General features: G+C 38.4%; 1 protein-coding gene across 3 annotated transcripts in view; it reads left to right on the top strand.

The window, feature by feature from the left end:
* The window catches only part of si:ch211-278a6.1 (SRC kinase signaling inhibitor 1), a 111,947-nt gene that overhangs the window by 74,680 nt on the left and 20,708 nt on the right, over positions 1 to 16,559 (top strand). For all 3 annotated transcript variants that reach the window (XM_044099409.1, XM_044099411.1, XM_044099410.1), the window contains 8 exons: positions 5,990 to 6,185; positions 6,811 to 6,822; positions 7,805 to 8,100; positions 9,779 to 10,551; positions 10,691 to 10,792; positions 11,194 to 11,321; positions 12,760 to 12,780; positions 13,405 to 13,568. In XM_044099409.1, the coding sequence (XP_043955344.1) occupies positions 5,990 to 6,185; positions 6,811 to 6,822; positions 7,805 to 8,100; positions 9,779 to 10,551; positions 10,691 to 10,792; positions 11,194 to 11,321; positions 12,760 to 12,780; positions 13,405 to 13,568 (1,692 nt within the window). The remainder of the gene's footprint in view (positions 1 to 5,989; positions 6,186 to 6,810; positions 6,823 to 7,804; positions 8,101 to 9,778; positions 10,552 to 10,690; positions 10,793 to 11,193; positions 11,322 to 12,759; positions 12,781 to 13,404; positions 13,569 to 16,559) is intronic.

Raw genomic sequence — 16,559 nt, 5'->3', positions numbered from 1 at the left:
ATTTTTGGTTTTAGGGATTTATGTCCAAGTGAGAGAAGCACCCTTTGGATGAAGTCAAAGGTGTACTTCAGTTGTTGAGGGTACTCCAAATTCAGAGTATAAATAAGTCCAAAGAGCAAGCACATGGCATGTGGAAGATTCCCAAGATCATTCATGACAAGACTTCCTTCCAAAATGATGGCAGTAATTGAAGACTGGAGGTGCAGTGAGTCAGTGGAGGCCTGCCTGTCCTCAGGAATGATGGTCAGGATCCCAATGGGGGTGTGAGACACGTCTGGGTCTTCGCAGTCCTAACAACAATAAACACCACAATTACATATCAACGTAACACTTCTTTAGGGTGACCAGACGTCCTCTTTTTCCCGGACATGTCCTACTTTTCAGACCTAAAAAAATGTCCGGGGGGAATTAAAAAATCGTTAGGGATTTTGGTCAACTGCCTCAAAACACATTACATAGCTTACAGTGCATTGTGATTACATTGCCACTCCGTTCCACTACTCCATTCCAGGTTTTTTTGTATGGCAAAGAAATCGGTAGCACATGTGTGTACATGTGCTACCGATTTCTTGTGCTACCGCTGGTTCTACCCCCCACCCCCCGTCTCCCCCATCTCCACCCCCCCGTTGGCGCATGTGTGTCTGCCGATTCTACCCCCCCGCCAACAAAAAAAGAAGTGTCCTCCTTTTCAGAAACCCAAATCTGGTGACCCTACACTTCTTCATCACGGCTGCTTCTCCTACAGTTTACAGCTGTCCTATGGCAGTCTACTCATCATAAGCCTTCTATAACAGTACAGCGGCTTTTTTAACCCGTCTTTATCCTTATCCCTTTTCCTTTTTTTGTTTTGCGCCCCGGACAGCTTTTTTGCACTGCCGCTCCATCTTGTTGCCACTAAATAAACATGATATTTTCGACTAACGTTAGTCCCAGGCATCGCTAAATCATTACACATAAAGTTAACCTCAAAACCTGGACTTACAGATGAATTATACGGCCGAGATAACGAATATAAGTTTGCTAAAAAACAGTGGGACTTACCGTGACAAAACTTAGCTGCAGCAACCGCCGTATTGTTGACAGTTTGGCGCTTCTTTCAAACACGTCGTCACTCGTCAGTGTCCAATGCGCATGTGCGTTCAACGAGAGCTGCCGAATGATGTCGAGTTTTCTGCTGGTTATGCAGATGCGTTTTGCTCACTCATAACTCCAAGTTCGGGTTACTTGCTGCTGGTGAGTTTGATTACTTGCCTCAGTAGAAAGTTGTCTTTGCTAAGTTTAAATTAGTATAGTCAACAGAGTAAGCTGGAATGAGTTCAGGTCACTTTTCTTTTTGAGTACACTTTACTTTTACATTTTACAGTGTAGGCGTTTTTGGGAAATGTGAGACTTGCCTTTGTGTGTTCTTCAACCTTAGAAAATTCCACAGATAAAATTTTTGTACAGTCTGCCTACAATAGATAATAATGAATGCTGACCTTAAGGCAAGTTAGGTTTTGAGTGTTTTAGATGATCTTCTGTCATACAGGTTAGATTTAAGGGATTTATGTTTTTTACAGGTCAGGTGGTAATGAGGCCAGTGTGTGGCTTTTGAAAAAATGTGGCTAGTCGCAGTTAATATACCACATATCAGGTGGAATAAATATGTTTACACAGGGCTGGGTTGGTTTGAACAACCTTTTACAGTAATAAATTAAATCTTCACTTAAAAATGTTTTTTGTTTCTCTACGGGTTATTTTGAAAGCTAGTCTAATTTTAAACATTCAAGTGTAAATATAAGGGAACAGAACAAATCTTTTCTGGATTTTATTTCTCATAAAGGTTAACAAGATATAACGTTTTAGGTGGTACACAATGTCTTCTAGTTTTTGACCTTATAACCTTCTTCGGTGAGTGTTTATTTTTAACAGAGAGAACATGTTGCTACTGTGTATTAGCACAAGAAATCAGAAGAACAGGTGGGAGGCTGCATAGGCTACAAACTGTTTAATGCAGTTTGTAGCCTGAGGTCTGTTGTTGGGCCACCTTGTCCTACTTTCCACTCCATTTCTTGTCTTCTAACCTCATCCTCTTCCGTACTCTTTTTTTCTCTCATCCACAGTGAATAAAGACAGTAGAAAACTCAGTAGCAGTTGGTTTGGGCTGAAACTGTCTTAATCAGTAGAAAATAAAGGGTTTTCTGAGAGTAAGGCAACATAACCGGTTCCTGGCTTGTCTAATAGGAGCAGATGCAAAAACCAGATGGTATTTTTGCATGTAATGTTTAGAATACAAAATTACTGCAGAAAGATATTATCAAACCTCCTTAAAGTGGAAGCAGAAATAAGGAAGTCAATATAGGTAGCGTGATGTAAAAAGTCAAGCTGAAAAATATGATACATTTGTAATTCAGCAACATGTTTCTAAGAGAATACAACTCCACTTTTTGCTGTTCCCACAGTATCATTTTTCTTTCCAGCAGGATTGGAATGTAAAGTTTGCGGTTTTCAGGCTTAGTGGAAAGCAAGTACTCGGATGCAACACATCCTTTTTGTTTTTGTATTTGCAGAAAAAAAAAATACACAGTTACTCTTATATTCAAGCCTGTTGTGCTTCATTTTTATTTTTGCCAAATCAACATTTACAGAGTAATAGAGTTGCAATCAGATTGTTAATAATTTCTAATTCCTCTGCTGCATTTATTAGAACTTATCATTCCAAACATGGTCGGCCAACAATATTACTGAATTTAAATGTAAAAAAAATTGTCAAACAGTGTGCTCATACAGCTTCTTACTAGGAGTTAATACTCTGTAAAAATCTTCAACATGAGTTGGCACACATTGCACAAAATTCACTAATTACTTCCAGAAGTTGCTACTTTTACCAATTTTTATTTCAGTTCACTGCAACAAGTGTAAGTCTAAGTTGTTATTAATCTTCCCCTTGGCAAATACTGAATGACATCAAGTGTATTTTCTAAAGGGGTGCAACTGTCTTCATATGTCAAACTATAGGACGTTTCTTCTTTAGTTTTTTATTAAAAAAATATCATTCAGTCTCCTCCCATTAGACAGGAAAACAACAAACTAAAATCTTTCATACCTATTACAGCTCTCAACAGCAGAGGTATTTGAACATCCTGTTTACAATTTTTATCTTGTTTATGTCTTTTTTGAAAGTTTTATGTGTGTATAGAGTCCTGTCAAGGAGAAATTTATGTCACTGTTGGTATCAGATAAAGTTTTCTATTCTAAAAGAAATTTCATCAACATTATATTTCCCCATTATTATGCAGTGGGATGATAGTAAGGCTAGAATGTTGTACTCTGCAGTATCTGGTGGGCCCCTGGGATGCTGCTGGCTGTTGTTTTTTTACAGTGTGGTCACTGTTTAGATAAATTACCCTATTAGAAAACATGTTGGGGGTTATCTGTCTGCATCACACACTTTCCGTTAGCGCTCTAACGTTGTCTGCCAACACTATCTCTGGATTCTTCATGTGTGGGTGTGGGACTGCATTATGTATGATAGTGTCAAAAGAACTTTGACATTGCATGATGAAAGCTCACAGGCAGTTTACCTTGTAAACTTATTGTGGATGTTTTTGCAAACAATAGTAGTAAGTGTAAGGCAATAATTTGCTCTCAGGTAGACGGTTGTAATATCTATTTTGAAGTCTATTCGAAGGATTCTTTTTGACAAAAACACAAAGACTTCAGCAGATTTTTAGAAGTTAGGCAGAAGCAGACTAATGTCACGGTAGAAGAATAGGATTTTATTTTTTGCTATTAATATAAATTCAGCTATGCTTTTCAAGCAAAGCATTATCCAAAGCAGTTGCATAAAACTATTTAACTTGATCTCCTATTTTGCTACTTTATGCAATAACAACCTACCTGAATTTTATTAATCTTGATGTAGATTATATTTATTAGTAGACTGTGTCAGTTTTTCTATGGGGTACACTGTACAAATCTTTACATGTTGTCAGAAAAAGTTTGTCACATGCAACCAATTCTCCAATTCAGGAAAAAAAAATCCTTTCATTGCTTTTAGTTAAGTACCAAAGCAGAAAATTTATCATTGTGACATTATTTCCAACAATGTGAGAATGGCTGGTAACAATGACGTAGAGGAAGTCAACCTGCATTCAGAAAAAGAATATATCAGTCAAAAGTGATTATTGCTGTTACTCAATAGAGAATGCACAAACCATTTTCTTGTCATTTTTGTTTTAGGTTCCACAGCAAACGGTTAGTTTCAGTCTAAAGCAGTCGACAATAAAGCAATGCAAAAATTAACATACAGGATTTTAAAAAGCGACCATCTTGTATTTCCACAGCAGAGCACAGAGTAGCTTTGGTTCCCCATAATATGGCAGCAGGGCAGATGAGAGCATTTGACATAAGAAAAGCCTAATTATCTTATAATGGTACATTACATAAAATGAAACATAATTTTTTCCTGTTACTTTTCTTCCTTTGATATGGATTTTAAAACTTCTGACAGAGTTTAATAACTGCCAGGTCAATACAATACCTAGCATAATCAGATATTAAATAAATATCTCTCAGTTTTTAACAAGCGCCACAGAGATTAAAATATGCTATTCTTACACTTGTCCTGGAGAAATATAGTAAAAGGAAGTTACAAAAAGGAAAAAAGGAAGTCAAAATGTGTATAGTTCCTTTAAACTAGACTGAATTCTTTTGAATAATCACTGTCTAATCAGCTTAAAGTGACGAGCCGCCTCTGAGTATGGAAATTGTAACTGATTTAGGACAAAACTGACAACCCATATATCTAAATACTAAATGAGAAATATGTCTTTAGAGCAGTTGCCATAGAGCCTCAATCAAATTTCTTATCTTGATCTTACCTCAACAATCATCCATTGCATATAGAATCATTATGTTAGGAAGACTCGACTAACACTTAACTAAATAATGTTTACCTTTGCTGTTTTTAAGAGATTGAGATGATTTTTATATCATAATAAGTAACGACATCAAACTGTCTGCCCTGATGTTTGAAAGTGAAAGGAAAGTTGAGTTTAATCTTTTTTCTTTGATTATTGTGGTTTGGTGGTTTTTCATAAAAAACTTTTTCTTCTGAGTCTGAGCATGCATTTACTGCAGAGACATGAAGATGACCCTTCATGTCTCTGCAGTTACTCTCCCATTAATTAAAAGTTGGACCAATGAAAGCCACAGAAGGTTCATGCAGCAGCTGGACTTGAACAGAGAAAGGATGAGGTGACAACCGTTGTGTTCATGCTTCAAAGAGAAGGAGACAGGCACTGCTACTAAACTGTGGGCTGAGGACGTGTCTGCTTCTTCCGTGAAAACAATCAGCAGACAGCATTCAGGGAGCTCATTACAGCAACTTCTGAGCTGGAGGAAATGCTACAGCGGTGGGGAATCAGAGAGTTCAGTTCAGTGAGCTCAGCCTCATCCGAGCTAACAGTCTTTGGGAGAGAAAGTGTAAGAGAGAGAAAGAAAGAGAGAGAGACGCCTGGGCGTAAGCCAGCAGGATAAACCCACAGTCAGAGTCTGGGATTTACATGAGCTTCTCCTCCCATCCCACAAGAACTCATTTAAAAGTTCATAGGTGCACAGGGACAAGTACCAATGAGGGGGTCCATGAATGAATGTGGATGTGAAGTGAAAAATACACATCTGACAAAAAATACATTTTGTCAGGTTGCACACACAGTTAGATACTGATAAATTCATGAGGAAAGGGTTTTTCTGGACTCTAATGTATTTTTTATGTCATTCTTCTGATCTTATAAACTGTGATGCAAGCAATTGTCAGGGAATGGCTGGTAGCTATAACCATTGTCAAGGTCTGAATAATCTCATTATTTGGCTTATTGTGTTATCCCTCATTGTGTGCTCTCTGTCTCTTCCAGTTGGTCTTATGACATCAGCCTTGTCAAATCCATTTTTTCTGCCACAGTTTCATCTCTCAGTGAATTCACACATGCCTCTGTGTGTCCTGCAGAGTCGCAGTCCACGCCATTCCCAGTCTACCCAGTCTGGGCTTGCGGACCAGGCTGCTAAGCTTTCCTTTGCCTCCGCCGAATCCCTGGAGACAATGTCAGAAGCAGACATGCCCCTCGGGTTCAACCGAATGAACCGATTCCGCCAGAGCCTGCCGCTGTCTCGTTCTGCCAGCCAGAATAAGCTAAGATCTCCAGGTAATGATTTCGAGGTGATCCTGGCATGACCTGTCTCAACAGGCTGGTAGAACTCAAGGCAAATTTTACAGCTTTCTCTTTACTTTATGTTGCTGCTCCTGCTGTGAAACTCTTTCCTGCCAGATAGAGGCAGGAGGTGTTATATTCTCAATGCTTTTACCATAAAGTGCTTCCCTAGTTTAATTGCCCTTCTGCATAGCCATAAAACAATCAAATGAATGTTTCTAAATATATAAAAGTGTAAGTTTTCCTGATTAGACATTGTAAATTACTAATACTAATATTCTTACTTTTACAGACTGCGATCTAATGTTTGTAATACAATCAATGAGTCAAATGTTGTGCTTAAGATAATTGGTAACAAGAAAAATCCAAATATTATTTGTCATATGGATATTAAGTCTACAGAGTTCTTTCTGGTCTATGGTCATTATTTGTGACAGTGAACGAATCAGAAAGACTAAGGTGTTTAGCAGAAATGGAAACGCTAATCTCTTTCCTCTGTCTTTACTAATACCTGTCTTTTTTTTCTCTATGACTTGTTTATATTATTTTTTGCCCCATTTGTAATTCCTTTTTTTTTTTTCCTTTGTTGTTGTTTTTGTTTGTCCCTTCGTGTATGAAGATGAATTTTCAGGTTAGTCAGGCATCATACACATCTTTCAACAAAACATTCTTTCTATTTTTTTTTCACAAACTTTACCTACTGCTGTTTATGTAAAAAAAAAAACACTCTGCATTTTAAAATATTGTTAAAATAAAACTAATTATTTTAATTTTTTGTAGATATGTAAATGTTCACCAATCAGTGCAAAAGTTCTCAAATAGATTCCATTTGCTTTTATAGAACCATTTTCTCATGTTACATGTTACTGGGATTTTATAAAATGGACCAATTCAACGTGGTGCATAATTGTGAGTCAGTCTTTCTTCAGTTCCTTACTGGGGAGGAGCATGTCCACAGTGTGAGGCGTTTGGTTACAAAAGGGTGTTTCTGGAAGGATGTGTAGTCTTACCAAAAAGTAGAGATGAGTAGAGTTCATCTGATAAGAGCTCCTTCTTTTACATGTTTGCTGTGTGTCCTGCATTACTTGTGACATGCTGTGACCAGAACTGCAAATTAAATTTCTTATATTTCTTTTTTGCAACTTCTCTGTAAATGCCAGATTTATGGAGTGCGTAATTAATAGTTGACCTGTGGACAGATTTTCATATCTGAGCAATGGATCTTTGCAGCTTCTTCAAAACTACAGAACAGGATTTAATTACACACATGTGATGTCTATTTAGCAATTGGGTCACTTTTAAGCATGATTAATTGCACTTATTTTTTCTTTCTTATTAATTTACGACAAAAATTAGCAACTTTGTGTTGGTTTATTACATAAAATCCCCCAAAAATCAAATAAAATTATGGCTGTATCATGACATGAGAAAATATTCAGAAGTTTTAACTGAGGCCCAGAAAGTCGCCATAAGTTTTTTAGTACCAGCAAGCAGAATTTGTGGATCACAACCAACACCACAGCTCGCAAAATGTGTCTCCACTGGTTATTCTCCCATCTAATAAAGCCAAACACTTCTGACTCAACCATCTCTCCCCCTCAACTTTCTCCTAGGCGTGCTCTTCCTGCAGTATGGAGATGAGACACGCCGGGTTCACATCACCCACGAGCTGAGCAGCATGGACACGCTGCACGCTCTCATCGTGCACATGTTCCCTCAGAAGTTGACGGCTGGAATGCTGAAGTCACCCAACACGGCGATCCTAATCAAAGACGAGGCCCGAAACGTCTTCTATGAGCTGGAGGATGTCCGGGATATTCAGGACCGTAGCATCATCAAGATTTACCGCAAAGAACCCATCTATGCTTCTTACCCTGCAGCTGCACACCTGGCTAATGGAGACCTGCGGGTAAGCAGAGGAGACCTGAGAGGTGGGAAGGGCAATTTGTGTTGAATATACTGTGAAGTTGGAACTGCAGCAGAGTTCTTTGGAAGATAAATATTACTGTTTTTGAGAACAGTATCTTTGCAGACTTTCGCAGTGCATCGGGGGTTAGCAATGGAGCATGTTTTCCTGTTGGAAATGTATTTTTTCATCTTTAAATAGGCCATCTGTTGCTGTGCAGGCAGGAGAGAACATGCTCCCCTGTAAAATGAGCATATTTTAACATTTGAAATGATTTCTGCTTTAGTAAAGATAAAACAGCCTGAGGGAGAACATTTTTCTAACTATTATTGATGCAAAACTCTGCTTACCATCTGCATTATTCACACTGAACTGGGAATACAAATGCTATTAAAAAAACACTGAAGAGTGTTTCTGTTTACTTACACTGTGCTGTGGTAATGCTCACACTTGTTCTTCCATCTATTTGGAGCAGATATGGGGCAAAGAACTGGCTGACATAAAGGGAAGAACTATGAAAACATTTGGATAGATACTCCAACTTAATCTGATTACAAATTATTGTCTCTCTTGTAGTGGAAAGTTGATGTTTTCTGGGTGTGATATTGTGAGCTCAGATTCAGAGAAACAAAGCTGTGAACGAGAGAGTTAAGCTTCTAATATAGTTATCCTTCCAATATTGTAATATGTCAACTGGAAAATCAAAAATGAGAGGTGCACATAAAAAGCAGTATAAGGGGGATATTAAAAGATGAGAAAACACAAACCTTTAACCGATAGCTGATGTATAACTAAAGTCCCTTTTTCAAAGGTGATTACATCAGCAGCTTTTTGTGCAATTGATGCAGTAAATACAGTTGAAAAGATATTTACATGCAGTGCTTAAAAAGACACATTGTTTTGTCTCACTGTCTGATATTAAACCAGACAAAACCTCTCCTGTTTTTAGAAAGTTGGGTTACGAAATATTTCTATTTGCTAAATACCATAGTAGTGGGTTCCTTGGAGAAAATTGTATTATGTTCCTTCTAAAGCTGGACAATATGTTGAATCACAATCCTCATTGCAATATCAATATGTGTAATACTGCAGTCACACGGGACTGCTTACACGCAATATTTGGTAGGCTAAGATATTGTAAGTCATATATTCAGGCCCTTGGATGGACTTTCATTTTCCATCCAAGCATTGATTGAAAGCATTGGTGACCAGTGTGATAGAAATGAATGAAAGTAGAAAGGAAAATATGAGTTAAGGACAGTAGATTTTCTCTTACTGTAAGACAATAGTGCCTGTAATTATTATTACCATTCAGGAAGAAAGCAGGTTCTCTGTCACGTAGATGAAGGTGTTTTGTTGTAAAAATTGCAGATCAACTCCATGGCAAAAGAGTAAAAGGCCTTGTAAAGATGCTGGCTGAAGCTGGTCGTTTTTCCTTTCAAAGCAGTCCCTTTCAAAAGACTGGATGTCCATAAACATTCTTTTTCTATGGGCTTATGTCCTTATATTTGCTTATTCCATAGAAATATGCTGAAAATTAGATTTTTATATATATATATATATATATATATATATATATATATATATATATATATACACTTTTTGAATTTTCACATCCCTACTACTACACATCCCTATTGTCTAATGGCTGCCACCCTAACAACCATTTTGTTTCTTTCAGAGAGAAATGGTTTACTCATCTCGGGAATCTTCCCCAACGCGCCGCCTCAACACTCTTCCTTCCTCTTCGACCTCAGCACCCTCTGGCTCTCCGTCCCGCTCTCGCCTCTCGTACAGCGGGGGTCGTACTCCCTCCTTCTCTGGAAACCATCCTCAACATGAGCAGCCCAGACATCCCCACCATCCTCCAGGTGGCCATGGTGCCAACATGGGTCTGTCTCCATCACCAAGTGCCATCTTGGAGCGCCGTGATGTCAAGCCAGATGAAGAAGTTTCTGCAAAAAAGCTGGCTCTCATGAAAAATGAAGCGCTTTATGCTGATCCCTACAGTTTGATGAACGAGGGTCGCCTCAGCATTGCCTCCACCCAGTCTTTGGCTGCCATTGGAGACCCTTTCAGCTACCCTGTTACCACTGGCCTCTACCGGCGAGGGTCTGTGCGCTCTCTTAGCACCTACTCTGCTGCTGCTCTTCAGGGAGACCTGGAGGACTCATTCTATAAGCCTGGAGGTTCACTATACTCGGATGCGTACTCCTCTGCAACCCTGGGAATGGGTTTCCGCATGCCGCCCTCGTCCCCACAAAAAATTCCTGACATGCAGCTGAGGGACAGGGACTCGTATTCCACTTCACCACGACCCTCGCCTGTCAGGCAGACTTTCCGGAAAGACTCTGCCTCCTCTGTGTTTGTGGAGAGCCCAAAGTCGAGGCCCAGCTCCAGTTCAGAGCCTGGTTTTGGTCCTTCTTTATCTGGACAAGACCCAGACTCAAGCAGGTCAGCCTAATTTGGGACAGCTCGCTGGATGCCTTCAACTATAAGCCACTCTCTAAATTACTCCTTCACAGAAGCATTGACTACTCCACTACAATTTGCCTATGCTTATAATTTCACAAGCATTATGTATTTTTTTCAGGGACCACCGCCTGGAGCGTATGGAGGCCATGGAGAAGCAAATAGCCAGCCTGACTGGCCTCGTGCAGAGTGTACTGACCAGGGCACCAGACAGCGACAGCACGTAAGACCCTCTATTAGACCCCATTAACCCTCTAAAAGTCACAAATACAGCCTCAGATTTGACACATAAGCAGGAGTATTGACAGGAACAGCGGCAGGCTATTATCAGAGCCATTACCAGCTCCACAGTAGTGAGGTATTGCACTGCCTTGTGCGAGCACAGCTCTAGTACAGACCACTAAACCATCTGCTGCAGGCAGCTGTGCTATTGATCTGCTGTCGGATTCACAGAGTTTTCAGCGTTTTACTTTCACTACGCCTGGCTATCTCTGTTCATGTACATACCAGGAGTTTATTTACTAGAAGATAACTGAGCTAATGTGAGAAGTTTCATCATATCTGGTAGTGGTGCTTTGAGCATTAGCTCTGTAATTGCCTTGCCCTGTGGCCGTTCATCCTCAGATGCGGCCTACTGCGTCTCTGCATGATGGCGGGCTGCCCTCCGGACCAAGGCACGGAGTTTTCACGGCCATTACCTTTCTCTTCCAGCGAGAAGACCGAAACTAACAGTGACGGCTCCGCCACTGGAAGTGAGTACAGCATAGTAATCAAGATCTGTGAATTGAAGTGTTACTAACACTCCTATTTCCCCGTTGCCATGTCTGTACTCATATTCTTGCTAACTCTGCTCCAAATACTGTATACATACTCTGCAGTGATGCTGATCTCCAGGCCTGTTTGTCCATGCTCTCAATGTGGGAAGATGGGCAAGATTTGTCAGGTAGCTCAACAATGCTGAGCTACCTACTGTTGTTAATTTTCTTGTTTTTTGTTCTCAGTCCGAGAAAATTAAAAATTGTGCCTTTCCTGTTTTTCTGGTGCAGGATTTTTCAAATATCAATATCAATGAGCCTCATGAAGCTAGTAAAGGTGAAAATAATTCTATTTTATGAGGGCCAAGAAAGTTTTCCACTGCTAAATTTAATGGGCGGTCAGTGAATAGTGGTTTGGCTCTTATGGTGCAAAGCGTAAGATATCTGAGAAAATATGGCTGTAAACAGCAACTTTAACTTTAAGTAGAACCATTCTGTGCTAAATTAAAGGATGTTTAATGTTTGGCTAAGCAATATAAAAAACATTTGATCATTTTACTTGCTTACATTTAAAATTGTACTTATTTATATTATCATTTTGTGGTTTAAAACTGACTTTATCACAAAGACAACAAACGAGGGCTTTAAAAAAAAAAGAAAAGGATTTAGACATTCCTAAATCTTCACTTGGATCAAAATCAAATCTGTAATCAGTACCAACTCCAAGATAATTGGAAAAAACCCATAAGATTTCTGACTAAGACTTTTTCTTTGCTATTAACTCCTTTTATTTTTCTTTCAGTCATGACCTATTCACCATTGAATATTGAAATATCCTATCAGATGAAATACGAATGGCATTTTATGCACAAGGAAAGTAAAAAAAAAGGCTGTTATAAATCTAAAAAATACTCTTGCACACCTTTGGAGCTGTTTTAAATGTGTTAAATAAACAAACAAATCTTCAAAAGTGTAAACATAACCCTCTGGGCAAGGTTTGAAAATAGACACAGCTATGAAATAGTTACTTTAACTCTTTGTAGAATTATTTATTTTAGATGGTTGTTGAACTTAAAAATGACATTTTCATAACTTGTCAGTGTCTGTAGCATGGATTAGATCAATTATTGTCCTTTTTAAGTTATTTTTTTCTCTTTCCTACAATTTGTTTGACTTATTCAAACATAGATAATCTTTGCCCAGATCTTCATGGACTCAGTTCAAAGATTTAAATGCGTCTGAATCTTCCTCATAAATTGGTGCAATGCCAAAACACTAAGGCACCTCCACAGTCCCTTCCTCCGCTGTAATCAGTAGAAATCTTCCCTGTTCATCCCTCTTCAAATATAAAATCTGAAGACTCTCCTTTTTCTTTTGTCTCTCTGTCCCTCCTCATTAATTTCTTGGTAACTGGCTCACTCTTTCTATATTCCAGCTGGACGTCAGAAGAAGAAAGGTAGTTGGCATCTCCTCCTCCTGTCATCCTTTTTTCTTTCTTTGTCAGACATTCATCATGACTCTATGCCCTCTGTATGGGTGTTGGTGTTGCTGAAAAACCAGCAGTCTCTGTTCTCATGTTTTCTTCCTGGCTGTTTTTTCCCCCTGAAAGCGGACTCCTCTCCTTATGTCTCTAATTCTTGAATTCTTTGCTTGGTTGTTTGGGAATTTTCAGAAGTTTATTTTGTCACACACTAGACACTCATTTGCGAGTGTGTATGCGTGGTCAAATAAATGGCAGATTGATGGCCATACTCACAAAGCCCTGTGTTGCGATAAGAGCTTTCACATTCCTGTGTGTCCCAACTAAACAGATAGTGAACTTATCCCCCAGTTACTAATAGCATGAGCTCACTTTTTACCCAATATACAACTAGAGTTTTGTGAATATGGTGGTTTTTGTTGCTTTTTCACACTGGATAAAATGTGCGTGTGCCCAGACCTACTCTATATATAGATGTATTTATTTGAGTATTTATGCTGAGAGTGTGCGTGTTGCTCATATTGTACCTGAAATGTAACTGGAGTACTACTTAACAGAATTGTTTCCCAATGATCCCCCAATATCCTGCTTTGTGATTAGCAGCCAATACACCATCAGCACCTTTAGCCTTGATGCCACCACCACCATCTAACACAACCCTGGTGAACGGTGTGGGTCGCCTGCAGATGAAACTCCATCTGCACGGTCTGCAGCAAAATGCCACCGACCTCCGCAAACAGCTCGGTCAGCTTCGCAAGATGCAGGTATCTACAGTTTAAACAATTTATCTATTTCAGAAATACATTTTTTGTTTCCTCCTGAAGATTGTACCTTAAAGATATCGGCATGTAATTTGGAAAAGTTATGTTAAAATTCTCATTCTCTTTAATGCATAACAAAATCTCATTTCCAACTGTCATTTACAAACACTGTGAGGTTTTGTTGATTGAAACATGGTTGTAACAGCGCCATGCTGTCTGGATGCTTTTCTGCATCAGGCATTGCGGAGCTGATGAAAGTTTATAAGAAGATGTAGTTAAAAACAAAACAATCCTGGAAGATAATCTGTTAAAAGATCTGCAAAAGATTTGAGTTTACGGCAAATGTTTAGAGGACAGCAACCCTACAGTAAACACAAAACAGGAATTACAATGGAATGGTTTGGAGAATAGCACATCCATGTAAAGGTCTGGTTAAAGTCTAGAATTGAGGATCTGTAGCAAAGGTGGAAAATAGATGTTAAGGGTGAGGCAAGCTGCTTCGATTGGCTTTAGTTCATCTCTTTATGCTTGTTTTTTTACCATTTGGAATCCTTGTTAGTTTGCAGTTGCAGGAAATTACAGTTGGCATTCATAAACACAACTCTAAGCCTCTGCTGGCTGAGGATATATTAAGATTATTGGAGCCGACAGCTGTGTTCTCTGCTGACTGTTTAGATATCTATGTCTACCTCGCAGATCTTTTTATGAATTGCATTTCATTACCATAAGCACATCTTGTTCTTGCACTTCCTGAAATCCTTCGGGATTGTGGGAAGTAAATCGTCACCTTCCCTGACACTCAAATGAATACAGTCTAAAAACTTACAGCTTAGTTTCACACAATCTTAGAATATGACCTAACAGTGTTTTGAGTGGTTATTGGAGTTGTATTAGCTGAACTTTAATGAATCAAGCTTTGCAGAGAGAGATAGAGCATTATAACTAATAAGCTTTCAAAGTGACAGGGAGGAATATAAAATTTTATGTGCAGCTCAAAGCAATACAAGTGTACACATAAAAGTTTCATCAGCAACATGTCTTTCCCGAGACAGCGTTCTGATGACTGTGCATAATTCACAGTCTTGTGAACACCTCTTGCTAACAACTTTCCACTGAGGAAAAGCAGGCTTTGTAAATTTTGCAGAGGAATCAGCAAAGCTGTTTTAGTTTGAACTTGATCATTTTATAGCAAATACACAATAAATGCTCAACAGAGTCCTAATTTTTTTTGGAGTGTTCAGTCCAATTTTAGTGTTTAGAAACCAGAAGGTTGTAAATTGCTACAAAATATCGAATTGTACAGTTTGCATATATTTTGCACAGGTCCCTTTGTTTTTAAGTGTGTAAATATGTATTTGTGGTGACTGTTATTAAACATGATGTATTTTACTATGTCTACATAGACCTCCTTCTGCACTTCTTAATATCTTTGACAAACATTCAAAAAATATTGTTTTTGTATAATCTAGCACAAATAATGTCAAACAGAAGAAATTTGTTCACAATTTCCTGACTTAAAAAGATCAACACACCACTGACTTATTTAAATGGCATTTTGTCTTGTTTTTCTCATTTTGAAGAGTTATAAAGTGAAATCACATAATCACTAAATAAATCCCTAAGTTATTTACTTTTATTCAGCTGAAAAACAAGAAGTCATGGATTACTATTTGTATATTAGTTGTCTAAGAAATTTTGGGGCAATTTTCAGCCACTCCTTGTTGTTCTGTGTTTTCTCACTTTTGTGAGTGTTAGATCTCATAGAGTGATCAATAAATGTTTCTCAATAGTTCTTTGATTTGCTACTCCAATTTATTTTGGAGTAGCAAAAATGGCGTCCAAATGGGAATTCCAAGACTGAAAGTGCGAGTCAAAAAGTGGAATTTTTAAAAGCAGTCCATCTTGTTTCAACTGTCATAAAACTAATGCAAGATTCAGTAAAAGAAAAAGAATGCTTGATTTTTCCCAGCATCATTTAAGCAGGCTGTTCAGGCTCAAAAATCCTCTTACGAGAGCTTTTTAAAACAAGCCTACAAAGATGATACGACCAAAATTATTTCTGCTATTAAAATTTCTTTGATGAACTGCAACATTTTTTAAATACTTGACATTATCATAGGATTCATTTTCTAAATTTTTCAGTGTGAGATTGTGTTGCTACAATAAAACGAATACATTTTAAGACTTTGTACTCATGTTTCCCATATTACCAACAGATTTGGAGGTACTGTAGTATGCAGGTGGCTTTCAGGTTTTTATGTTCACTTCTATACTGCCTATTGTAAATACCACCTGCAAGAAACTTTGCTGCTGTTTATATTGTTGGTATTCCATTTGGTGAGAGCTGCAGTGGTACAATATCGAAGCTAAGTTTGTAGTTTGTAGTGTTCTGAAACGATTCGGACAGATTGGTTTGATTGGTGTCTTTGCAGAGGGAATAAAGAGAAGAGGCAATAAGAGACAGTGAGTGTTTCAGAGCTGTTATTTGTTTCACGGCAATGGTCACAAGGAAGTTGTTAATCAGCAAAACAGCTACAAGTGTGATGTACACAGACAAGAAAGTTTATTGTTTGCATGTGTATTTGTCCGAGTATGACCTCTACACCTGGGTTACTGTTGTTGCCCGAAGCACTGGCCTTCTGCTTCAATTTTGCATGAGTCATATGAATTATACATAAAGTCAAGGAAAAGGATGAGCAGTTAAAATTTAGAGACGAGGCAGAGCACCGCAAGATTAAAAACATGTAAATGCATTAAATATTTTTGCTTAAATTTTTGCTGCACTCCTGAGTCTACAGGAGTGCAGCTTCTAGCAGTACAGAGCAGTTGGTAATACAATGTTATTCTGCATGTTAGTGATACTGTTGTCTTGCTCAAACAGAAGGCTGATAAATTATTAATTTTTTCTGGCTTAGCAGGTGATTTCAAACCGGGGTGTTGTGTTACGTGGAGCAGACCTGCAGAACGTTGCATTTATAACACAGACAGGGAGCT

This window comes from Gambusia affinis, linkage group LG19, assembly GCF_019740435.1.
Source record: "Gambusia affinis linkage group LG19, SWU_Gaff_1.0, whole genome shotgun sequence".
Classification (NCBI taxonomy): domain Eukaryota; kingdom Metazoa; phylum Chordata; class Actinopteri; order Cyprinodontiformes; family Poeciliidae; genus Gambusia; species Gambusia affinis.
Note: the sequence above shows the minus strand (reverse complement) of the source record. Positions and strands in the feature narration are given on the sequence as shown.